Consider the following 27,590-nt stretch of genomic DNA (forward strand, 5'->3'; position numbering starts at 1 on the left):
TAGTTACATCAGAGTCTGCTATCTTTTGTTGCCTCTATACTGCTTTTTACAAACTAAGTGTATCTAGTTTTGGTTAAGAGAAAATTAAAGCTCTTAAAGATGGTAGTACTATTAATGTAAATTACTTAAAATAACCCATGATACTTTAATATTGCAAAAGTTATATTAAAGCATCTTGACTCACTGATACAAAAATATAAGTTTAGGTCATTTTATCTCTTTAACATTTTGTTTGTTTTCTGTCTATTGAGCTGGGTTTTTCTGTATAGCTCTGGGTGTCCTGGATCTCACTCTGTAGACCAGGCTGGTCTCGAACTCACAGAGATCCACTTGCCTCTGCCTCCTTGAGTGTTGGGATTAAAGGTTTGTGCCCTCAATAAAACAAGTCCCCGTTTTGAAAAAAAAAAAAAGCCATTTTTCTGGCAAGTAGAAATGGGAAAGGACCTTTTACTGTTTGAAGAGCTGAGGTGGGAAGAATATCTTCTCCTTAATTTTTTTACTCCTTTGCCCCAAGCATTTTATAGTTGCAAAGAAATACATAAAGCAAAAAGAATTAATACTATGTAAGAAATATACTTTTCTTTCACATAGGTTTAAGTGGGAATGAGGGCCCCTGGAAATTGGAGAGTATGGAAAAACCTCCTGAAGTACAGACACAAGAAAGTATATAATGTTTAATAATATGTATGAACTAGAAAAAATTCCGGGCTCTACTGTGAAGTGTGAATATATGCACATATATTCACACATACATGCAAGGCTTCAAGAAGTATATGATAGACTTTTAAAACATAAGTATGATGTATACATTCACACACACAAACACCTTGGCTTGAATATTATGTGAATTCATGAAAACTTCTATTCTAGCAGAACTTGACAGTGTAATTCTTAGTTATTTTCCTATTGAAGTTATAATAAATACATTATGAGTGTGATGTGGGAGGGTCTTCTGTTTGAGTTGATTTCATTGGTTAATAAAGAAACTGCCTGGCTCATTTGATAGGCCGGTCCGTAGGTGGGAGGAGTAGACAGAACAGAATGCTGGAAAGTTAGTCAGACCACCGTGCCTCTCCTCAGGGAGACAGATGCGATGAAGTTCCGGCCCAAGATGGACGTACGCTAGAATCTTCCCGGTAAGGCACCACATCGTGGTGCTACATAGATTATTAGATATGGGTTAATCAAGATGTGAGTAAGAGGCTGAAACTAATGGGCCAGGCAGTGTTTAAATGAATACAGTTTGTATGTTGTTATTTCGGGTGTAAAGCTAGCTGTGTGGGATCTGAGCGGGATGAAAAGCAGGCCTGCCCGCAGCTCATCACTACATGAGTGGGTAAATTATAGAAAGATTTATGGTTCCAGAGAAATAAACGTCCATGACCATCATGGTATGAAACTATGATATCAGGAAGGTATGGCACCTAGAGCAAGACCCCATCTATCATCTGAACCCTCACATTCCCTTGGTTTGGTTTAGAGCCGAGAGACCCAAGTCGTTGATATTCCTTCTTAGACTCCCTCCTGACATATGCTTGTCCCTACAAGGGCAGACATACATTTCTCAGGAACAGAACATGTCCATCAGAACAAATAAGAGACCCACCTGCCCTTGAAATACCTCACCTCAAAAACACCCTCAGTTCAGAGCTGAAAGACCCAAGCTGCTGACACCATCCCACCATCTACACTCATTGCTGTGTCACTGCCACTACACAGGTGTGTTAGTCAGGGGGTACTCAATGTTCAAGTGCAGGTCACACCAATCAGAATGGAGATTCCCTTTCTGAATCAAAGGCCACACAGGCTATCATAAGTCCAGTCCCCAACTCTGACAGAGACTCCTATCTAGAGACCAGAGGTGATGCAGGTTGCCAGAAATACAGTCTACAGAGACCAGAAAACCAAAGACGAAACAAAAACCAAGGGGAAAACAAACAACCAACAAAAAACAATAAAAAACAACTCCTATCTAACAAAAACAAAAAATTAAAAATTGGCTCCTAGACCTATATTTATTTCTAAACCAGTTACTTAGATGCTAGTGTAAGAACATAATCAGCAACAACTAGGTTAATTTGTCACCAGCACTGTACAACTGTCCTATTACAACAAGTTATGAATATTCCAGGACAGCTGGAGCACAAGAAAACAGCTTTAAACCAACTTCAAGAAGATGATAGAGTCCTTAAAGGAGAGACAAATAAACCCCTTAAAGAAATCCAGGAAAGGAGCTAGAGAGATGCGCAGTGGTTGACATCACTGGCTACTCTTCCAGAGGACCCACATCACAGTTCACAGCTGATTTAGCTTTAGTTCCAGGGGATTCCGCACCCTCACACAGACATAAAGGCGAGAATAATAACAATTCATATAAAATATTAAAAAAGAGGAGGGGGAATCCTAGGGGGAAAAACAAATAGTGGAGTAAATTAATACATTTCTGAAAGTCAAGAAAAACAAACAGGTGAAAGGAATAAATAAAACTATTCAAGGCCAGAAAATTTAAAGAGAAGCAATAACGAAACCATGAACTAAGGGAATCCTGGAGATGGACAAGCTAGGCAAGTGAATAGGAATTACAGATCCAAGCACCACCAATCCAAGAGATGGAAGGAGAATATCAGGTGTAGAAAACAGGATAAACTACAATAGTCCACCCACAGCCCCATATTTCCTTCAACAAGGCACATCTTTTAAACTTCCCTCGACAGTGTCATCTGAGAATCAAGTATTCAAATGTCCAGAATATGGAAAACATTTATTCAAACCACTACAGTACAGCAAAGATGTTTGGATCAACACTCAAACAGGTTTGTTATTAAAATTATAAATATTATCCAGAGATTTAAAATGGCATAAATATTTTACTTAGAATATAATATTCAAAATGATCAGGATACTACCCAAAATTATTTGGCGTTGATAGAACCAGAAAAATTTATTTATTTCTTATGGGAAAAAAATCCACTGGCAACAACCCCAAAAAGAGCCATACATCAGAACTGCCAGCAAAAAATAAGTTCTACATAGCTAATATAATCATCTGCAAATGTCAAAAAAAAAGTAAAAAAAAAAGTCAAAAAAGAGAAACTATGAAAATACTTAAGTGGAAACTTTAGAATTGAAGGAAAATGGTTTATTTGAAATGATAACTGAAAAGGGGGTAACATCCATTAATGTAAAGATGTGTCATAGATATATTCTGAGAAACACATCAAGAATAGATTCTAAGGAACCTTGGAATATTCATTAATAATAGATTAAGTTTGCATATCAGGAGCCATCATGGTGAAGTGACTGAAACTGGTACAAGGAAAACAACCCCTAAAATAATGGCTTACAGAGTCTCAATTCTGACTAGCATGAGGTGGAGGTTCAAGAATCTCAGTGAACCTGAAAGGGAAATGTTAACAAAGCTACATTCAGTCATAGCATATCAAATTGTAAAAACTAAAAATAAAGGAAAAAAATCTTTGGAGTAGGCAGAGAAAAGGAGCCATTAAATAAGGGACAAATAACACTGAAAAGCTTTAAAAAATATGGGCAGCTACATCTGTAGAAGTTACCCTAAAATGGGGCAACAGTGCCCCTACTATACAAGAGATTAAAAAAACTTCAAATCCCAGAAATGGGATAATGTTTTTTTTTTTTTTTTGGAGTTGTTGGCCAGTGAGGTTCCAAAAACCACCAGGTATCATAGTCCATTGCCAATACTCATGGTTACCTTCAGAACATGATAGTATGACCCTACTGTTGAAGATATCACATGACTGAGCCACAGAACTTGATAGAATCAAGTTGGCACATCTGGAAGGCTCAATCCTACTAAATAACTTTTATAATACTATATGGTGCAATGCAAGTTACTGGAGGAGAAAGTAACCATTGATCTTCTTGAGCTGTGATACCTATGAACTACAATAATGCCTAGCCTGGCAAGATACTGCCTACTCATGCAATCATGGCAAAAATGTCATGGGGGAGTAACTAACCACTTTCTGATAGGACTTAAGGACTGATCCACAAGACAAAATCCATATACCTGGCACCATTTTTGGGCCAGAAACCCATGACAAGATAGATAATATAATACAAGGAGAGAAACTATTTGAATAATTTGTTAAGTGGACACAGGATTAAGCCAACTCCCAATGATATATTATTAAATCCATAGATTAAGAACTCTCTCAAACTTTATCAGAGAATGTTTATTTAGATTATGATCAACACAGAGACCCACAACTGGGCAAAAAGCAGAAAACAAGAGATGGAAGAAAGTTCAGCCTGCTCAGGGATCATTGACAACGACAGAATGGAAAGATGTGTAAGCCAGAGGCAGTGGATATCTACAAGGAGACAGTGTGTTCGGGGCACAGCATGGCATTTTGCAAATATGAACTCACGGTGGTAAGACAGCAAGCAGAAGACCCGTGCAAATCTGAGTCTAACAAAATCAAAATGTGAAAAGAGTTGGATATGAAATTCCACCCCTAGTTGAAGTATTATTGATAATTCTTAGCTGTTGCGATGGAAATATTTGTTTTTTGCTAAGAATGTAGCCCCTGATAAAACTAGTATGTTTATTCCAGCAGTAGGCCACACGCTTAAGAATATTTATGCAGTACACATTGGCCTTGATGAGGGTGGAAGAAAAAAGACCCAATACTGTGCGGTAAGGGGTATGGACACAGGAAGAGTTGGTGGACAGAGAATAGGATTAAAGTATGTATAAACTTCTCAAAGAAAATTAATTATATATATATATAAAATCTCTCATATTATTTTAGTTTCCTTTTCACTTATTAAACACTATAAACTGTATATATTTACGACAGTATAGAAAATATAACTGTTGATTCACTTATAGCTAAATCTCCAATGACTGCCACCAATGAACTATAAACTTAATCCAAGTAACAGGAAAGCCATTTCGAATAATATTTATATATTAATTAAATAGGTAGCTTAGCATTTTATATTCATATTTAACACAGAATATGTGATTATAAATTAGGACCTTATAAAGTTGTATATTTTGGGCTATCATGACATTAAATGTCTAATGCCCAAAGGTCATTAAAAGAATCCTGACTAAATTAAGTTTTATTTTAAATGATATATACTATTTTCATTTATAATAATTTAAGATTTGCTAAAATAGTAAGAAACCAACAGATCAAATATAGATGCTACCATCTATGCCAACAAAAATAATTGTTTTAAATATACTAATTTAGTATAATAATATACTGACTCATTAGAGCAATATAAATATACTAAATTACTCAGAGATTGTCTTTTTATGACTGCACATAAATATACCTCTTTGTAAATTCAAATCAAAGTGCCTACATATGAGAATAAGTGATTTTTAATAAAATTTGCAGGTTCATTGTATTAAACTAGCAGCTAGTTACAATTAATGAATATCAATGGTGATTATAAACAATCACAGAAACAGTAACTTTACATTTTGATGAACTCAACTCTTATGCATTAGGACCGATGGCTTTCAACAGTGTTCAAACAATCTCTAGAAGGTTAACAAATAAAACCAAAACCAAAAAAAGGGGGGTGAGGATTGGTTGAGATTTAGCTACAGAGAATACTAAGACGTCTAACTCTGGATAAGAAGGGATAAACTTAAGCTTTGTGACTAAACTCTCTTAGATTCATTGTTCTAAGTTACTGATTTGTAGTCAGTAGTTCACTTTCTTTGCAATTTGTGGGTGGCTTTCTTACCGAGAGAGCATGCCCAGAGGTGTAACATTAAGTGATCCCATCAGCATGGCCAGGGCCATCCCTGGCGCTTCCCGTTCTATTACTTCTTTTGTGGCCTGTAATTAAAGATTAAATAGCAGACTGAGTGAATTAGCCAAAAAAGTAGAAAGGCAGAATAGTAAATTCCACTTCAAGATAAAACATATTTTGTAGTTCCTCCACCATTTAGATTTTTAAAGCCAGCCGGCTCCGTTTTTCAGGATCACTGAACATAAGCTAATGATTAGGAAAACCCAGAGAATGTTACCAGTCCCAGCTTATTCTTTTTCTCACGGTTGCAAAGTATTTGACAGAAAACTCATGTCTGATAACTGAATTTGAAAAAAGAAAATCTCAGATTAAGCTGGGCATTACTTTTGGTGGCTCTTAGGTGCTTTTTGTTTTGTGGAATTGAGGATGGAAGCCAAGGCCCTGCACATGCTAAAGTAGGTGCTGCAGTATGAGCTGTGGCACCCCTACATCCACAGCTTGCCTATCCTTCTATTTTTTTTAAGACAGGTTTTCTCTGTAGCTTTGGTGCCTGTCCTCGAACTAGCACTTGTAGATCACGCTGGCCTTGACCTCAGAGATCCACCTGCATCTACCTCCCGAGTGCTGAGATTAAAGGCATGTACCACCACCACCCAGCTGACAGCTTGCCTATTGCTATTGAAATAAAAATGATTTCTAAAATACATTCCTCCTAATTCTATGATTTTATAACATGATTAAAGAGAGAAAAATAAGCTTTGCCATAAACAAGCTAGAAAAAAATTTTATATTTTCTACTTTCAACACAAATTAGCCATTAGATTTCTAAAAAAAGAATAAAGTGATAACATTTATTATACTAATAGTTATGATCCACCATTTTTAAGATGAAGGGTAGTTAAACCAGGACTAAGTTAATGAAGGAGACAGGAAAACCACATTTTGTAACATATAAGTATATCTTAGATATATTTCAGGTTTGGTTTCAGACCAACAATGTTATTAAGCTAATAAAACAATAAAGCAAATCATATGAACTTTTTGGTTTCTGAGTGCATATAAAAGTTGTTTTCATTATCTTGTAGTATATTAATTACATCATATCATATCTCAAAAAGTAACAATAATGAAATACAGTGTTGCAAATGTATGCTAGTGATCATCTGAACCTTCAGGAAATCATAACTACATTCCAAAAGAAGACTCTAGCCTGAGCTTGTTGGCTGTTGATTGATCAACAGACATAAAAATAATAAATAAGTTTAGACTACTGGGAGAATTACCAATGCAGCACAGAGACATGAGGTGAGCATATAATGGAAAATGGTATTAATATTCTTGCTTTGCACAGTGTTGCCTCAAACCTTTAATTCGTAAGACATTGAGATTTGTGAAGGGGAACACGCTTAAATTACAGAATATGAACTATGATTGCACATTGTATTTCATGGTAAAGGTAAATTTTATGCTAAAATTAGGAATAAAACACATGACGTAATACATTTCTAGCAATGTTTCCATAAATGAAGGAAGTTACAATTGGAAGTGACCAAGAAGTAAAACTTGAAAAATTGAGAATTTCAGTATGAGGAAAAGCAAGCAAAATATAAATAATGATAGAGCAGTGCCGCAGGCTGTGCCTCTAACAGTTCAGCAGCAGTGAGTGACAGCTAAGGCTGCATTTCTGACCAATTGTTTTCTTCTGAGCAAAAGTTGACATCTTGACAAAACAGTTAAAGCAAATAAAATAGGTGCCAGATACTAAGTGATAATGTAATTTTTGGGATATATATGCTAATTTGTGCCTAATATGCATATAAAAGATAGGATTCCCAGAACTGATAAATCTCCTGGTCTACTGAACTCAGGATGGTCTAATGTTTAACAATAACTGCTTCTTAATGAAGTCTGCTTTAATTCAAGGACACCATAGAAAAGATTTTTTTTTTCAAGACAAGATTTCTCTGTGTTACTTTGGCTATCCTGGAACTTACTCTGTAGACCAGGCTGCCCTCGATCTCATAGAGATCTGCCTGATTCTACCTCCCAAGAACTAGGATTAAAAGTGTGCGCCACCACTGCCTAGCTGAAAAAGGAAATTTCAAATCCAAAGTTTTTAAATGAGTTGCTACTATTTAAGTCCAAAGTTGAAAAATGATGAGCTGTCAACTTCAGTCTTCATCATCTGAAGCCAACCTATCCAAAGTAAGTTTGGGGCCTTTGATAGAAGACATTACTTCAGTCATAAACTGTTCTGCTAAAGTTTACAACGTCTCAGGAAACCAAAAATCTAAAGTCCTAACAATCAAGCAAAGGGAAATTGAGCATAATATAAAAAGACCTCTTTAGCAGAATTAACACTTTATTTCCCACTGTAAAAAGTCATCACACAAATAGTGCTTAACATGAATGGATTTAAATATCAAATCTCCCAAAGATTCATTTTAGAGGCTTGGACCTCAGTGTGGCAATGTTAACTAATGCTGTCTCCTGGAGTCAGTTCCTAAGGGAATCAATTATATAGAGTCAGTTTGCCATATAATCGCTTCTGAATACAGCCGTTTCCCTTTATTTTGGACTTTCAGTTTCCAAAACTGAAACAAATAAACTTCTTTTTCTTTTAAAAATTCAATCTCCAGTATTTTCTTCTAGTAACAGAAATAATAATGAGAAACACATAAAGATAAGAAGAAAAACACATTTTAAGGACAAGTAGGGAAATAGCAAAAAATAGTCATGTGGCCATATTTAATCCAATCCAAAATAGAGACTAAAATATAAATTTACCTACTTGAGAAACATTACTTATTAGGAGTCTACAATGTGTGTGTAGTATTCAAAGGATGTGATGGTTCAGTGATGAATTAAACTCAATGTATTAGCTGAGGCCCACAGTTAACAAAAATATGAAAACTGAATGGAAGAGATAGTTTGTCAATTTTTATAGATTCTCTAGAATATATCATGAATTTTGCCAGAACACTGAATTCTATCTGAAATGTCTCACTTTAGTTTCCAAAGAATTATTTTATTAGAAATTACTTTTGTGGTCTACCATTGGACATAAACAAATCTCTCAGTGAAATTTCTATTTATATGATGGAGTATCTGAGGTATGTTCACATTATACTGTGATTTTCTTTAAGAGGTCCTGCAGGAAAAATTTCTGATCTTAAAACTGAATAGTTTCTGCATTGTTAGTTTGATTTTAAATTATTATGATATGAATCATGGTGAGCTGGGGGAAGACTGGGAGCAGACAATGAGATTCTTATAGGTCAAGACATGATAATATGCTTTCAGTATGACATTCTTAAATAAATTACCAACATAACTTTCTTACATCTTTAACTTTAAAATGCATCTTTTCCATATAACACTATAATCTATTCTGGGTTATTTTCTCTTTTTAAAATGACTGGTATGGCAAAAACTTCAATATCTGTAAAGTTATACAATGCTGCTACAGAGATACTGTCTAAGAGAAGGAGGTTGGACCTATTGCATCACACTGTACAGTGGGTAACACATAGCATATGCTCAATAAACATTAGTGGATCACAGAAATAAATATATACAGTTATCTAATTTGATAAGAAAAAATGTGAGCTTTCTAAACTATGTATTTAAGAATAAAATATACCATGACCTCTTAAAAGGATGATGAGAGTGAGAAGTCATAAATAAATTACCTAATATACACCAGAGACTCATGCGAAGTAAGTGTTTTCTGTCACTGTTTTCCAGTTCAATGTACAACCTAATAATTTTAATTGTATCAGATAGATTAACAGAGATAATAGGAAACCATACACACTTATAACCAGTAGTTGAGAAGCAGAAATGAAAATAGAAAATTTACAACAATAACACAAATGTAAGAGCACTGGTTATTGCAAAAAAAGAAGACTTTGATCTTTAGGAGTAAAAAGCAAAGTAAGCTGTGGATTGGAAAGACAAAAACATGGCAAGAACTAGTGCAAGCTCTATAGCCATAAATGGAAAAGTACAAGAAGGCATACGATAAGAGAATAAAACCTAACAGAATAAAACAAGACAAAGTACTCTAAGGCATTAGAAAACCCAAACAGAAGAGTGGTTGTAAGAAAACACCTTTAAGGTGGTCGATCACCTTCCTGGACCTGGGGGGAGTTGGGAGGACCTTGATCTTAGCATAGAGTAGGGAACCCTGATGGCTCCTTGGCCTTGAGAGGGAGGAAGGGGAGGTATGGGTGGAGGGGAGGGGAGGGAAGGGGGAGAAGGACAGGAGGTAAGGGGGAGGAGGAGGGGAGGGTAGGGGGAGGAGGAGGGGAGGAGATGGAAATTTTTAAATATAAAAAAATAAACCATGGGAAAAAAAAAAGAACTTAGGCGAATAAATAAATGTGAAAAAAAAGAACTTAGGCGAATAAATAAATGTGAAAAAAAAAACACCTTTAATTACGCATAGTAGTAAAACATAGGAAGAACCATCTGTGTATGCTAATGTGTATATATAAACTGTTATCAATGCTAAAAAGATATCATTAAAACTTTGAGATTATTTACATAATTATATTATGGTACTATTTCAAACTCTGGTAATCACATACTCTTAATTTGATTAGCAAATTCTTTTTTCCTAAAAAGAAATATAGTAGAAATTAGGATTTTGATTTCAGATAATACTTTAAAATAGTCGGTGGCAAAATAATGAGGGTTAGGTAACATGTACCCCCTTCCTTTGAACAAGGTATGTAACACAAATCTGTGCTTGATACACATTTGTGTTTTACTGATGTCTTTCAAAGAATGAAATTCAATGTTATAGTGTATTTGGATCTTTCTCTGCTAACTGAGAATGCCTAAGTGTACTCTTCTTCCAGTAAGTATGACCTTATTTGGCATCAAGGTCTCAAGAAAACTATTTTCCAATACAAAAGGACACGAATTCTGTGGTGAAATTCTAGAGTCTAGGGCTAGTACAGGAAATATTGAGGATTAGTGAGAGGGATCCAGAAGGAACTTTACTAGAAGAATGAAGCATGGTGCAGAGTACAAATTTAGCATTTGAATGTGAGGTAAAAAGTTATGTTCTTAATTGAAAATGCTCACCATGTCTTGTGGTAATTCTGAACAAAAATAAGGATTATAACTTCAAGTGTGAAGAAGTAATAAAGATTTCATGGTAATATGAAAGCAAAGTCAAATAAATAAATTGAAGCAGAAAAAAAACAAGGTATGTACATTTAATTTGTAAATTTTTATGTATTTTTTCTGCTTGAATTGTTTTGGACAAAGTTTTGTTATGTAGCTCAGGCTAGCAAGCAATACACTATGTGGTCCAAGTAGGCCTTAAAATCCTATGCCCCAGCCTTCTAAATGCGGGGTTTCAGGCATATGGCATCATGTACAGACTTTAAATATATTCCTAACAATGAAATTTTAACTCGCCATGAAAAACTGACCATTTCCTTAATTCTTTACATGTTGGTGGTATAGTGGAAAGCATAAACGCCTTCCTTTATTTTTTTGAGGACAACATTAAAGTTAAAAAGACCTTTCTAAGATTGCTAATTTTTATAACCTGAGAAAGTGTATCAAAAACAATTGAGAATTCTTGATGAAATTCATGCTCACCTTTAAACTTTACTGGAACATCAATTCTAAAAAGTTGTTGGTAAAAACATATGACTTTTAATACCAATAGAATAATACATAATAACTAAAACCAAATACATACAAATGTAAAGTGACTCTGATGTAGATTTACATAATAATAAATAATAGTGAGATTACTTGTGAGCTACTACTTATAATTTACATTGATATAGATTATAGTATATTGACACAAGTTCAAATTATATTTGTTGTATTGAATATGCCCCATTTCTGTTTACAGTATTTGTGCACCTATGCAAAGTTATTTTGTCATATTGTATGCATGCATGTTTCTATCTCTGCTTAAGATGCAATTTTAGGATATATCTATTATACTGCACTATATTTTTCTATCGATGATTAAGATACTTATATATTGTTTACATTTTCAGGTCATTGTCCTTAATTGATGCACATTTGTTTAAAGATTGATTAATTTTTTAATATGAAGCCCTACTCTTTAACTTACATAGGTATTAAGAATTACAGGTAGTAGTCATCCATTTGTCCTACTTATATGACAAAAGACTAATCAGGTTCTTTACATGCAAGGAGACTGTATTCCACATAGATAGGTAATTTTCAAAAACTTCAAATAACTGTAGAGTATGGATTTAAATGACTTATAATTCTGTTAACATGAGACATGATTGCTCCTGGCAAGACCGATCTATTCCTTAGAAAATGTTGGGCACCAAAGACACTCCACTTGGAGCTTGTTTTCTTCTTGGCAAAACTGGTCTTTGGGCAAAGAACTGTCCCCTGCCTCGACTACTGACAAAAAGTAGTGTCCAGACTGAACAAGACTGAAAAAGACTGCCAAACCTTTCCAAGACAGGGTAAGATGGTTTTTCAAATTTTCCTGCCTCCGAAAATGGTCTGTCAGTTACTCTAGGCCTTAGCCAAAGTTGGTTGCCCCAACACTGCAAATGAGTCTTTGGTTGATTGCCCAGGTAGCCAGTTGTCCCTTTTATTTCTTGCACCTTTTGGAAGTTGCTTGATTGCACTTCCTGTTTATTCAAGTAATATTATTTCCCTTCTCAGGTCTTTGATGGTGTTGAAGACTAGACAGTCATAGTTACTTTCCTCTCATGACTTAGCCAAGCCATTTTTGATATAAAACTTAGACTTTTTAGGAAAGGATAACTATTGAAGCATTTAACATATGTTTCTTGTTTGATGTTGTTTATGCTGGCTGTAATTCTAATTTTTATGTAAGTTTTTGCCTCTTCTTTTCCCTGGACAATACTTAACATTTATTCTTTGTATATTGTTTTTTATTAGGTTTAGAATCTCTTATTTAGACAAAAGGGGAAGGTGCTGTGGGAACTCCTTCAGCCAATAGTCTTTAATATACCAGCCCACTTTGGGCATGTCTCTTGTACTATAAATGCAGACAAAAAGCATGCACAGGCCTCTTGACTGCTGGATTCAGTTCTATTTCCCAGCACACACAGAAGAATGTGGCTCTCTACCCTTATTGTGAGTTTATCCCCAAATAAATAAACCTTTGTTATACTCCATTCTTGGTGATTGTGGAACTCTTTTGTATGCAACATGACTCCATGAAAAACTTCTAGTGTAGTGCTTTTACTTGTTTATGTAGACACACTCTTATTAAGATTCTGAAAAAAATTTTACTTGTATTCACATGCTTGTTACTTGACTAGGTAGATTTAATACAAAATCTAGTAATGATTACTACAACGCCATGTGGTGAGTAAATAACCATAAACAACAAAGACACACCAGACAATGGCTGTTGATAACTTTGTTATGTCATCAAAGTGAAACGTGGTTAGGGTTAACAGTTTTCAAACTTTAATGTGCATCACATTCTTCTAGAAACCTTGCTATATTATAGATTTCTTGGGCTTCACTCTCATATACTTCAATTCATAATGAATGGATAGGTTATCAGAATTGTTATTTCAAACAATTTTCAGGTGATTCTATCATACTTATGGAACAGAGAACCTAAACAACAAAGAGGACCCTAAGAGATACATACATGGATCAAATCTACGTGGGAAGTAGAAAAGACAAGATCTCCTGAGTAAATTGGGAGCATGGGATCATGGGAGAGGGTAAAATGGGAGAGGAGGTGAGGGTATGCTTTTAAAACACACCTATGGTGGTCAGAGAACACCTTGAGAGTCTCTAAATGTTGGAATAATTTATAATTAAATCACATTTGATACCTATCTCACAATACAAGAATTATGTAATATGTAAGATGCTGTGCCCCTTGAATGAAAAAAATAAAGGACATGACTGCTCCTAAGAGGCTGAGTTTTATTATAGATATAAGGGAGAAGACGGGGACAGACAGAAACAGAGACATGGGAGAGTTCAGAGTAAACATACCCAGCCACCTGAGCAGGGCCCTGTGAGGATAGGGAGAGGGGGGAGCAGACAACCAGGAATGGCAGCCAAGAGACTAAAATGACCACATAACCAAAATGATTGGGTTATATACAGATCAGAGAAGCTAGCAGAAAAGAAGGCCCAGTACAGTCCCTGGGCTAGAATTTAGGGTGGGCATGCCAGTCAAGAGGATCTAATAACAGGTAGGGACCAAGGGATAATGGCCTGCCAGAGTCTGCTTTGATATATTAATAAGCACCTCATTTAGTCTTCTAGTCTGGGTTTGAGACATAACACCCCTAATATCCTGACTTTAACATAGAAATAAGAAATTTAATAACAAACTTGTTCATAAAAATCAGTGTTTCCTACAGGTGGTTGGTCACCTAACTTTGAAGTTAACTACCATTTTTGAGAAGCATCTAAATGCATTTTATCTCTTTCACAAAATGTCTTATTTTTGATCAGAAGGCAATAGAGGAGAAAAATACAGGGGAAAATTTCTTTTAGTTTCTAAGATCTTTTAAAGTAAACTGCTACCTCTGACATGCAAGTATTTATACATGCTATACAGTATTACAGATATTAAGCAGCCAGAGAAAATTTCATTCCTGAGCATTTGAAGAATCAGATCTCAGGAGTGTTAGATCTAGCTGATAAAAACAGAAAATAATCTTAATTTTTATAAGTATACAATATTATGTTAGATTAAAAAGCATTCTGAAAAGGAAGGTTGGAGGAGTCATTGTCAACCTTTACCCACTGGCAAGCTCACTAAGTTCCAATGGAGAGTACCAAACCCATGGTCACACAAATGGCACTTGGCTAACTGCAGTGGATAACAAAGCAGAACAAAGACAATAATGTGAGACAGGGATCTACACTAATAAGAGGAATTGGCAGGGGAAGGAGGACTTTAAGGAGGATGTTAAGTGTTTGGATGGAAGCTTCACGCCAGCCAATGGCATTCACATATCCAAAGAGTCTGGAATGTATGGATGGGAGCTTCATCCCACCCCTGGCATCCACATATTCAAAGAGTCTGGAATGTTGAGGTGTAAGCCTCACCCCAACTCCTGGCAACCATATATCCAAGAGTCTGGAAGGTTTGGATGGAAGTTTCACCGCAGCCCCTAGCATTCATATATCTAAAGAGTCTGGAATGTTCGGGTGGAAAGTCCACCCCAAGCCCCCTCCCTCATCTCTCTCCAAACTCTACTGCATCTCGGAGCCCTTCAAACAATAATTCCTCCTGTATTTAAAGCGTCCCCCAGAAAACAAGCACGTGGTTTTCAGGTCTTCTTTTTATGTTTCCTCCCTGGGGGGGGGGGGGGTTGGAAAGCCATCTGGGAATCTGGTATCCATTAAACCAGGGCTTTTTCTAATTCGATTTGACTTAATCTAATCTGGATTATTGCATCAGTGGAGAGGCTTATGAGTTGCAGAAAGTTCTCAGTGTGAATATTAGAATGCATTATATATTCTGTGAAATTGTCAGTAAAAATTTAATTACTAAACAGCATTATAAAGCAAAATAAAGTTTGAGGTTACCTTGCATTTATAAATAACTGGATACCTAACTAGTAATCTTGTAATAATTTGAAACATGCCAAATAGCTGCTAAATAGAAATACAGTAGCTTTGTTCCAATTCTTCAATTTGAGGATGTTTACTATCTTTTAAAAGTTATTATTCTATTTATTTGTGTGTGATGGTATGTGTGGGGCACACATTTCATGGCATCCAAGTCGAGTTTAGTGAACAACTTTTGGGAGTTGATTCTCCTCTTCCATTATGTCATTCCTTGCAATCCTGGGCTCTCAGGCTTGGTGGTAAATGCCTTTATCCACTGAGGCATCATGCTGTCCTGATTTACCATCTTTTAATGGTCTCTTTATTACCAGTCTGACTATTTTTTGGTCACAGTTAGCTTTTTTTATATCACTACTAACATATAGAAATGTGTGTGTGTGTGTGTGTGTGTGTTTGTGTGTGTCTGTAGTGTGTTTGTATAAATATATGAAAAAGGGACTAAGATATCAGGAGATATAGGAATTGTTACTATAGGAATAGTAACAGTGCCTGTTACTATTAATTACTATACACCCCCCCCAAAAAAGGGAATGGGTTAATCTTGTACTACTAAATGCTCACAGAAGGAAAGCTACATTGTAATCACACTGTTTGCAAGATCCTAAATATCAGGGAGTACTACTTGGTAGAGAAATGGGGAGGTAGAAAAATTAGATAACTACTAGTTTGTCAGAGAATAGTTATTCAAAAGAATATACCAACTTTAAAGAAATTGGGAGGGTTATTTTTAAATGAAATATAGAAGATTTTGATACTTTATAAGGATGAAATATTAGCATAGATTGACTATCACACAATGAAAACATACAACAGTGCTTTCAGTTTCTTTGAAATTAAAATAGTTCAAAGATCACAAGAAAACAGAATAATCACTGCAAATAAAACTATTAGTCTTTTATCTTACATTTCTACATTACATATATATGCATATACACATATATATTAGCACTGTCTTTTCTGTTTAAAAAGTGATTTTCTGAGTGAATACAAGAATAATCTTTTAAACTAATTTATTAATGCTAATATATGCTAAATATGGATGTAAATTCTATTTCAGTGTTTTCTCTTGACAAGGAAATTCTGATCTCTCTGTACCTATATCACCACAATAAAAACATTAAGACAATCAGAAAGATTAAAAGACATGTCATTAAAAATTATTCTACTAGAGTTTTTTAAAAAAATCAGAACTCAAGTCTGAGTACACATTAATACAAAGAGGAGAAATAGATCCCAAGTTTACATGACTAGTTTATTAAACAAATAATAAAAGCTAATGAATATGTCTGAACTTTTTCACATCAGGTATTCAAGCAAGTTTTAAATGATGAGAAACCCTTGAAAAGTGTCACCAGCTCCTAGAATAAGAGGCCACAGTAGAGTGAGAGTGAAAGATTCCTCACTGTGTTTGAAATTATATTTAAGCACAATTTCCTGAATAGTAGCTATTAAACTACTATTTATTCTTCTACTATCCAGTTAATATGACTCACTTCGAATTATGCCATCTACTTATAGCCAACAATAAAATATCTAATCTGTCATGATTTGATTAGCTATAAAATTAAAAAGACTTAAGACATGCAGTGGTGGTGCATGCCTTTAATTCCAGCATTTGGGAGACAGAGGCAGATGGATCTTAGGGTAAACCTGGTCTACAAAGTGAGTTAGTTCCCAGTACAAGCAGAACTGTTACACAGAAAAACCCTGTCTTGAAAACTAAAACAAAACAACAAAACCCCCCAAAAGAAAAGAAACTTAAAATTAAAGAGACTTCCAGAGTATCTCTATTTGCAAATGATGTGATAATATGTAAGTGACCCTAAAAATTCTACCTTGAAACTCCTACAGCTGATAAACACTTTAAGTGGCAGGATACAAAAATTAATAATCAGGGCACATTTTTACTGTTCAACCTTACAGGTCCTTTGAGTAGGTATTATGGCTTGTCTGTATGAGCATGTATAGAGGCCAGGGAAAACTTTGGATATCTTCCACCACTGTTTAAAGTTTTGAGACAAAAATCTCTTACTGAACCTGAAGCATTCACTTTAGGTTGGGTGGGCTAATCAGTAAGCTGCAGTAATCAACATGCTTCTGGACCCTCACCACTGGGGTTATAGTAAAACAATATTTATCACATCAAGCTTTTATGTGGGTATTGATAATTCAAACTCATGTCCTTTATGTACTGAGCCATCTCCTCAGTCCAGAAGGCATTCTTCTTTCTGAATCAGTGAGGCTTAGAGAAGTGAAATGATTACATGGAAACGTTCTGACTTTGAACATTTCTCTTCAAGAATCAGAATTATATAAAAAAAGAATCAGAATTATAAGAAGAAATTCAAAATGCTGTAGATGATACTAAAAATGCAATTGGTTGTTAAATTTTATTCTTGTCCTTGAAAACAATATGTTTTCTGTGTTAGTTAATTAAGGAGACTTAGTTGATAATGGGTAGAAAAACAAAATTAACCCCAACAAAGTCCGAGTATAAGTGAAACATACTATCTTGTTTCTTCAAAATATTTTTATCCTTATAAATAATTATTTTAAATATTCCAGCTCTAAAACTTTGAAGACAAAGACTATCTCTAACTTTAGGTCTTGGCACAATGGTACAGAATTAGACTTGGCATCAACAGAATCAACACACCTAAGAACTCACTGAGGAAGCATGCGCAGGTCTGCACAGGAATGTACCAGGAGTCCTAGAGCTAAAAGAAGGGAACATGTGTCGCCATCTACAAACCAGAATCAATCTCCAATTGATACCCATTTGCAAATGAAAATTTATTCAGAGGGAATTTCAGTGGGGAAACAAACTACTTATAAGGGCACGCAGCATACCCAGAAGCTAATGGAGAACAGAAAACAAACTCAATGAGATCACTGGAGGTTACTGTCTCATAATGTCACATTGGTCTCTAAATCTGTATCTGTTTCTTGTGCCTTTTCTTGGGTTCCTTTCCTTCTGTTTGTTTTGTACTATTCCAAAGTGTTAGTTTTGTTCTACCTTATTATCCCTTAGAAGAATGTTTGTTTTCTAGTAAGAGACAGAAAGTGGGTGGATTGGGATGGTAGAAAGGTAGGGGAAAGAAACTGAGAGAAGAGGAGGGAGAGGAAACTGTAAGCAGAATATATTATGTTTGAAAAAAATATTTTCAGTAGAAGAAAAATATTAGATTTCGCTCACACTGTTATACATACACAAAGTGTTTTAGCAAGGTCTTTGTAAGCACATTTGGTGTCCAGAATGAAAGATGAGTTAAAATGATGGCTGCTCTAAATACAACTGTTTCCTCATCTGTGACCTTCACTGAAACCTTGTCTTTCAAATAACTCCCTTCTCTTAAAGGTCCACTTACATTACTTGATTTGAAATACACCATTCTCTTGTTTAAGAAAACTTTAATCTTGTTTAGAATTATTCTTGCTGTATCTAAACACTCAAGACCTGTGTAACGTCATTCTTTTATTGATAGAATATAGAAACTTTAACATCTTAAAACATAGCCTTTTAAAGCTTGTCCAAAAGTTTATTTCTTGTTTTAATACCACATTATCCAGTATCCTGGACTTACCTACTTTTCCTGTTTGTTATGTAATTTTCCTGACCTCTTTGCTATTAATTTCTTCCTACACATACTTCTAGTGGTAGAACCAAAGGAACTGGAGAAAAAAATACTTGTACACCAATATTCACAGAAGCAATGTTGCTAATAGTCAGAAAGTAGACACTACCCAAGTGAGTACTCAACACCTGAACTGATACAGTTTGGCATATACAAAGGATGCAAAAGAAGAATGGACTTCTGATACATGTTACTTCATGGAACCTTAAGAACATTATGATAAGGGAAACAAAACATGACAAAAATGTGTGTTTCCATTTAGATTAAGTACACAGAATAGCTGAATTGATAAAAATAAAATAAAGTTTGCCGTAGTCTAGAGATGGGATATTGGGAATTTTAGTGTTCATATAAATAAGTACAAATGTATATATTTTTACACTTATATATATTATATGTATTTCTTATTTTGGATGATTCTGCAACAAACAGTGGTAATGATTGTAAAATGCCAATGAAAAATACTAACACCAATGATTTTCGTACTTAAATGATAAATTTTAAGCAGTGTCCTTCTTCTGTTTTTTTTTCTTTGCTCATTTGGTTTTGTTTTCATTTTTTCCCTTTTTTGAGACAGGGTGTCATTGTGTGGCTCTCTCTTGGCCTGGCCTGGTACTCATTATGTAGACCAGTGTTGCTTCGAACTCACAGATCTCCCTCTGCCTCCCAAAAGCTAGGATTAAGGAATGCACCAGAAAGCATTATTTTGGCATCCCTAAAGTGACCTTTTCCTTCCTACTAATTTCCTTTAATAACGCAGAAATCTTAAAAATATCCTATGGATACTTTTTCTATAGCCTCTAAAGTTATCTCTTTCTTTTAAGGTTTTCCTCTATCACATTTGTTTTAATAAAATTGAATATGAACACATATTTTTCACATTTCAAGCATAATGATACTATATGTATAAAGGACATTTAAAATTTACACATACACATGTGCATGCACTTGTGAACACTCCATGTTATATCTCTTCTTAGACTTGCAAACTCTACAGAATTCTCTGATTGTCATATTTGGTTTTTTATGTCAACATACGACCACAAAATTCACAGCACAAAATATTTTTGGATGCCAAGCACTTTGTAAAGAATTGAAAATGTAAATTTCAAATCTTCACCCACGCACAAGAAAAGAAGTTATAAAGAAGGGAAAGATAGATACACTAAAGGATCTGTAAATCACCAGGGAGGCTAAGAAATTATATTCTCCAAAGAAAAAGGAGAGCAAAACTGAAAGCTACACTATCTGAATTATGAAGAAACAAAAAAAAACTTTTAAAGTTTCAAAAATTCTTCTGATCTTACTTAAAAGATAAAATTCAATTGCTTTGTAGAAATCTTTGAGAAATTAGGTAAAATAAATTAAGAAATAAATTTTGAACATGGAAAATTAATGAAAGATCGCACACACAAGAAAACAATACCTATAACACGACGCTGAAAGATAACTGAGGCAAGGATGATGCATTTTTATAAATTATCTTTAAAAAAAGAGAAGAATGATGGTTTGTATTAAAAAGCAAAAATAACAGGTGGTAGTTGAATTTTAAATCAGTTTAGGAGAAAACAGAACTGGGCTGTTAAATAACAAAGCATTTTCCTATTTTTAAGACATGTTTGGACAATACACAGGCAAAATTTTCCTTGGAAGTAACTTCTAATCAGTGTTAGAGACAACTGGGGAACAATGCCAGTGACTCATTAGATGCAGAGAAATATAAAGGAGGCAGTAGGAACAAACCAGCAAGTCACAAATTCACTGGAGATGAAAGCCATGACTCAAATAAAATAATGGTGCAGCCAATGGGAGCAAATAGGAAGATGAGGCAATAGTCAGGCAACCGAGTCAGCAGTCCAATCCAGTGGCACAAGGCATGTGGAGCAGAAGTACTAAATAATCTGTACCTTTTTACAGTATTATAAGCATAATGGATTGGGCAAAATCAGGCAGGCAGATGGAGAACTTAGTAGGCCACAGTACTGGAGAATGGTAGAGGGGCAGACAGACAATGCTGGGCAGCCTGAAATGCTAAAATAGCAGATTGGTATGGAGAAACCAGGCCGTCTGCTAATGGGTAAAGCACCAATGAGTAGAGAACACAAATTGTCCAGCAGATGAAATTAGGCAAAAAGAGAAAATCCAAAAGCAATCAAGCAGGAAGACAGGACAGTAGAGAAGCAATGGCAGACCATCAGAAGCAGTAGAGGAAGGTAATGACAAGTTGTCAGCAGGGGAACAAAACACCATTCAGGAAAAGATGAAACTGAGCAGTGAAAACAGTCCCTGAATTGGTTGTCTCCATCTAGGAAATAATTCAAAAAGTGCGTATGAGAATCCACAAGAGAATAGCACACAAATGGAAACAGCAGATGGATCTGAACTCTATTGCCCAGGGATACAGAATGACCCTAGAACATAGATAGATACATAACAATCCACAAGGAAATTAAATAGATGGGAAAAATGGGTCCAAGCATTTTTTATGATGATAAAATAAACCAAAACACTAAAAAGTATTAATCTGGAAATGATTGGCTGGGATTGAAGTCTTCGCTTACCCCTTTCTGGAGCCCACAAAATGGGAATGTTGGGAATTTCTGCAGCAGAAAAACAGAAGAGAAAAGGGATTTCTGATTCCCAGTTTGAGGAAAACAGGTAAATTTAGGGCTTTATGAACTGGTTCAGGGAAAGAAGAACCAGCCTGAACCTTCTCTTCCTCAGAATCAAACCACTTCTGAGGTCTGAGAAAGGTTTAGGAAGCCCTCAACCCATCATTCCCCGCAACCTCCCCTTTCACACTTACCTCCAGTGCAAACAGTTTCCAGCAAGGAGGTACTTAGGAAAATTCACATCAAGGCAAAATTTGAGGATGGTCAACTAATGGTATTTTCTGTTCAGGTCAAGGTTCTGATTCAGTGGGATTCCTTCCATTCTTTATGAGTAAGCAGAGGGGATAATTTCTAGAAACTACCTACCTTTTAAAAAGTGGGCTAGGGGAAAAAAAAAACAGGGGCCAGTAAAACCAATAAATAGGCAAATTCTAGCTAATAGCTTGGTGATCCTATCATTTGTCTTAGATTTTAATTAATATCAATGATTCAGAAATTCTGCAGACATTTTCTTTGAGCTCCAAGGCAGTTCACGTTTCTGTGACTGAAGTAAAAGCCCTAATTTAAATCACTATGTCTATCTTTTCTTCACTGTTCTTTATTTCAATAAATGGAATTTCACAATTCATTCCTCAAATCACAAAAGCCAAATCCTGCCTCTTTTCCTTGACTTCTCTCACTCTTACTCCATGTGTTACTTCTTTCAAAGTATATCAACTAGCTAGGCATGGTGGCCAAAGCCTTAATTCTAGCACCTGAGAGGCTAAGGCAGGAGAAGCATGCACTTATGGATAGCCAGGGTTACACAGTGAAATTTTGGCTTCAAAACGAACTTTTCCTGTCTCCTGCCATCCTCTCCACTCCCTTCCTCTCCTGTCCAAACCTCTAATTTCCTTTTCTCTCCCCTCCTTCTTCTGATCTAAGTGACTTTCTTTGTTTTCACCTACACTATATTAATTGCCTCCCAACTAGTTTCCTGTTAAAATATAAGCCTATACCTCTATACCTCTACTCTATCACACTAAAGGGACATAATAATTCTACATGATTTATTCCTCTTTATTCCTTTGGGTCATTGCTTAAATGTCATCTTCCTTAAAGAATGGCCTATTTTAATTACATTGATTTTTCCTGCCTAGACTATTAATCATCCTTCCTGGGTGTATTTTGATCCATAGAATTTATTACTAATATTGTGCATTACTTATTTTCTTAGGTTTATGCTTCATCTTTAAAAGTCTCTATATAAGACCTTTTAGTAAATTTATTGTGAACTTTTGCTTCTTTATGATAAATTTCATGGAGAACTCTAACAAACATTAAAATGAATTTATTTATGCTTTATGCATGTTGGGGGTAGTGTGTGCATACATGAGCTGCAGAATAAAATGGAAGTCAGAGGACAACTTTCTGGAGCCAGCTCTCTTCTTCCACCACACAGGTTTAAATAAAACTCCTCAGGCTTGGTGGTATGTACCTTTCCCCTGTAAGCCACTTCACCAACCCATCATAGGGAAATTCTCCTCTGTATCTTTAACATCATGAAAAGCACATATATATTATACACTCAAGTTGAGGAAGCTAAATTTCTTGGGAGGATTCTTTTTCACTGAGAGACAGGTTTACTATGAGTAACAGCCTTGGCTGTCCTGGAACTCACAGAGATCTGTTTGCTTCTGCCTTACAAGTACTGGTATTAAAGGTGTGTGCCACCACTGCCCAACAGGATTCTTTTTTTTAATCTCAAAGTCTCAGAGTATTCTGAAAGCTCACACATATTTTGAGTTTGTAGGTTAGCAGATAAGGATACTAATACCAAAGGGTAGGAGATCTCTAATGTGAGGTTAGTAAATTACAGCGTAGAAACCAGACTCTGCCTATTGTATGTTTTCTTAGATTACTGGCAATCTGAGAAGCATCTTTACATTTTAAAATGATTCAAACAAAATAAATAAAATAGCATTTAAAGTCAAGTAAAAACTGTATATGAAAGTTAAACTTTAGTGTTTACAACAATTTTATAAAATATAGTCATCCTCAATCAACCACTTCTAAGCCTCTACTGATTACATATTCTCAAATTATTAGTTTATTTCTTGTGCCATCTTGGGCACATTTAACCTCCTTTTCTGACCCAAAGTTTCCTTTCAGTAGTCTCTGTAAAGGTAGCTTAGTGGTAACAAATTCCTTAAACTTGTTTTTATTATGTAAAATGTTTCTTTCTCCTTTGCTTATGGCTGATAACCTTTCTTGCTACAGTATCTTGTGCTGGCCTCTGTGCTTTTTCAGGATGTATAGAACATCAGTTCTGATATGTCTGCCTTTATAAGTGACTTGACCTTACTCTGCTAAAGTTTTCAATATCCTTTTTTTATTGTTGTTCTGTACATTTAGTATTTTGATTATTATGTGACATGGGGTTTTCTTTTCTTGTCTGGTCTATTTGGTGTTCTGCCTGCCTCCTGTACCTGGATAAATATCTCTTATCTTAGATTTGGGAATTTTCAATCATTTATATTACCTCTAGCTGCTTTTGTGCTACAGGGATGTCAGAATTGGGTGACATAAACTATATATGCTTTGCCATCTGTGTCTTAAAAAGTAAGTTTGATATCTAAAGATATTTTATATTCATAAGACAAATGATAATAACATAATTCGAATAAAGCTACAACAAATTGTTAATGTTATCAGTGATGCACCTCGGAGGGAAGGTGTGTTTATATGAGGATTTGCTTTGAATATTATATAAAAGCTGTCTCTCACTCTTCTAAATATTACTTATTTCTGACAATGATCACAAAAAAGAATCCCACCTTAATGATGCACAGTATCAGTAAACTTTAAAAATGAAAAAAGGAAACAGGACCTATAAACAGTTTCACATCTGTCATATAATTATCCAAACTCCTAACTATACTATTTAAGAATAATGTGTTTGATGTGAATATTTAAACTACACCAGTGGAGTTATTATTCAGCAATCCCACTATAAAAAGGCTATGTGTAAAATGGAGTCCTGAATAGTAAGCAAGAGATACATTACAGTAAAAATGATACATTATAAGAATACTAAATCTAACAACAGTTTTCATATAATTTAGATGTTTTTGGAACCTAGTTCACCTAGCTCAAATATTTAAACTTCATGCCAAATAATTCTACTCTTTGAATAATTCTGTACAGAACCTCTTCTTAGTAGTGGCCTATCTTTTTCCTCCATAAAGTCCAGTCTGGAGGATTGTTACATACAAAAATATTATGTTATTTGCTGCAAACTGACGGAAAGAAGTGAAGAATATGAGGGGTAGACAACAAAATTGTCTCAGTGACAACCATCACTACAGTCTCTTCATTCTTGGAAAATTATTTTTTATGTAAATTAAACCTCTTAGAATTCTTAACTGCTTCTTTTGCATTTTTGTTTTTATATTTGGTCAGACTTTCCCAGTGAAGTTAAACAGGTAACAGTAAACTTTCATAAATTTTTTTGCTTTCTTCTAAGCATCCTTTGAAGAAACATATCCCTTTTGACAGTTCTTACCTGTGTGCTATTAATAATATTTGAAATTGAAAATTCCAGCATATTGGCTAATTCTTTCATTTCATACATATTTATTTTATTTTTAGTTATATGTATGAATGTGTGTCTGAGCATAAGAGTGCAGGTGCTCACAGAGGCCAGAGGTATCTGATCCTCCTGGAGTTGCAGTCACAGGCAGCTGCGATTGACCCAATATGAAAAGAAATAAACACAGGTCCTTTGCATGATCTTAACCTCTGAACCATTTCTCCAGCCCTCTTTCATATTTAATAGCAGGTACACTTTTGCTATGTTCTACTCTATGGAAATGACACTGACATAATTATTAGAATCATCCCAAATAATTTTGTCTCTGAATCCATTATATCAATTCCTATCAGGTCTATATCATGTAATAACATAAAATCATAAATACGCTGTCACATTAAAAAATTGATACTATTTTGAGTTCATGGTAATATATGTGCATATATATTTGTTGAAACTATAATAAAGTTTGTGTTAGACCAATATTATATTTTATAGTTATAGATGATATCGAATATAGATTAATTTACACTATTGATTTCTGTCTGTAATCAGACTGAAAGGAATATTCTCAAGTCTTATAGTAAGACTATGTCTCTAGCTAAATCTGTGTTTAGTGTTAATATCAACAAAAAGCATATTGCTATTTGGTTTTTAATTATATTAACATGCATCTTGTGAGACTATTCTTTTATTCTAGTATCTATTCTTTTATAACAATACATGTGTGTTGGGGAATATTATTTTAAGGTGTGTGACTTTTGTTGATGCTGCATTTGTTTGACTCTGTGAAGCTGTGATTCTTTGCCTGTCTAAAACACCTGATGGTCCTAATGAACATGTCAAGTGCCAACAGCGAGGCAGGAGCAAGGGGAGGTGGGATTGGCAGAGAAGATAAATAGGAGAAATCTGGAAGAGAAGGAGTAAGGAGAGAACAAGGAGAGGAGGACTGGGGCCAGCCACACAGCAACACAGACAGCCACAGAGTAAGTTGGAAAGGAAGACATACAAAAGTAAGCAAAGAAAAAACCCAAGAGGGAAAAAATAGGATGATTTAAGTTAAGAAAGGCTGGCAAGAAATCAGCCAAGCTAAGGCTCTACGTGTGCTTTTATTTGGGAGCTTGGTGGTGGGCCCCTCAAAAAGCCAAAAGAAAAAAACATCACACATATATGTGCAAGTGATGTCATCCATTTGTACACTCTAATAAATTCAAGATAAAATGAGCATGTAGCAGGTCCATTCTGTTGTTTCCTTTGCCTCTTCTACAACTACACTTTTGTGTTTAGCATGCTCAGCTTTTCTTTTTCCTCCTCAGGGAAGTCTTTTCAATATTTAACGAACCATTATTCACCTATGTTTCAAGCTAAAGCTCTGTTGATAGTGCAGATAATATTAAAAGGAAAGTAGATATAGTTATTATACATGTCTGCAATCCCAGATACTCGGGAGGCTAAAGCAGGAAGACTGATTTAGTTCAAGAGTCCTAAGATAACATGGACAACAGAGTGAGCCAAATACTACTTGGGGAGCTAGCTGTTGTTTGGATATGATTTCTTCTCCCAAGAGTTCATATGTTAGAGGCTTTTCATTACTGGGGCGATACTGGGTTATGATATGAAACTTTTAAAAAGTGGAAACTAGTGGGTGAGGTACTTAGACTATGTGTCTTGCTGCGCTCAAAGAACTGAAAAGCCCTTGTTTGTCCTTTAAGGTCTCCTCAAGTTGTGTTGTTTCATAAGCCTGAATTGCTTTCTGCCCGGTAATATGAACTCTTAATCTCATTTAAGTTATTGTTATGATTCTATCCATTATTAGACCTACATTAGAGGCAAGACCAATAAAGCTAGAAAACCTTTACTTTCAGTCTTTTACACTGTGAGCTAAATAAATATCCATTTAATAAGTTACACAAATCAAGGTGTTGTTTTTTATATTAGTCTGTTTGGATGCTTACCATCCTAGACCTGGATGGAGGGGGGAGGACCTTGGACTTCCCACAGGGCAGGGAACCCTGACTGCTCTTTGGACTGGAGAGGGAGGGGGAGGGACATGGGAGAAGGGAAGGAGGTGGAAATTTTTAATAAAAAAATAAAGAACTAATAGTCTATTTTCCAACTTAAAAAAACAAATAATGAATGAAAAACAGCTTATTTATACTACCTCACATAATTATTCTATGAGTTAAACACTCAGAGTTCATCATGAACATAAGAAAACTAGGGCCAAAAAGTATATTTTGCATAAACTGCATAAAGTCACATACTAGTAAAATGTGGTTCTAAGACTTAAATTCCAAAAACACTGTCTTGTCCACATTGCCTTAAAAATAGCTACATGGGCAACACTACAATTCTAGGAAGAACGTCAATTAGAAAGCAAGTATTCATAATTTGTATGATCTCTCTTCCCTAGCAGGG

At 35.1% G+C, this 27,590-nt stretch overlaps 1 protein-coding gene across 1 annotated transcript in view; it reads right to left on the bottom strand.

Annotated features, from left to right (window-relative positions):
- Gphn (gephyrin) overlaps nt 1-27,590 on the bottom strand; it is a 355,924-nt gene that overhangs the window by 209,640 nt on the left and 118,694 nt on the right. Inside the window, 1 exon segment of the mRNA XM_038336955.1 lies at nt 5,746-5,840. Coding sequence (XP_038192883.1) covers nt 5,746-5,840 — 95 coding nt within the window.

The sequence above is a fragment of the Arvicola amphibius genome, chromosome 7 (genome assembly GCF_903992535.2).
Source record: "Arvicola amphibius chromosome 7, mArvAmp1.2, whole genome shotgun sequence".
NCBI classification, from domain to species: Eukaryota; Metazoa; Chordata; class Mammalia; order Rodentia; family Cricetidae; genus Arvicola; species Arvicola amphibius.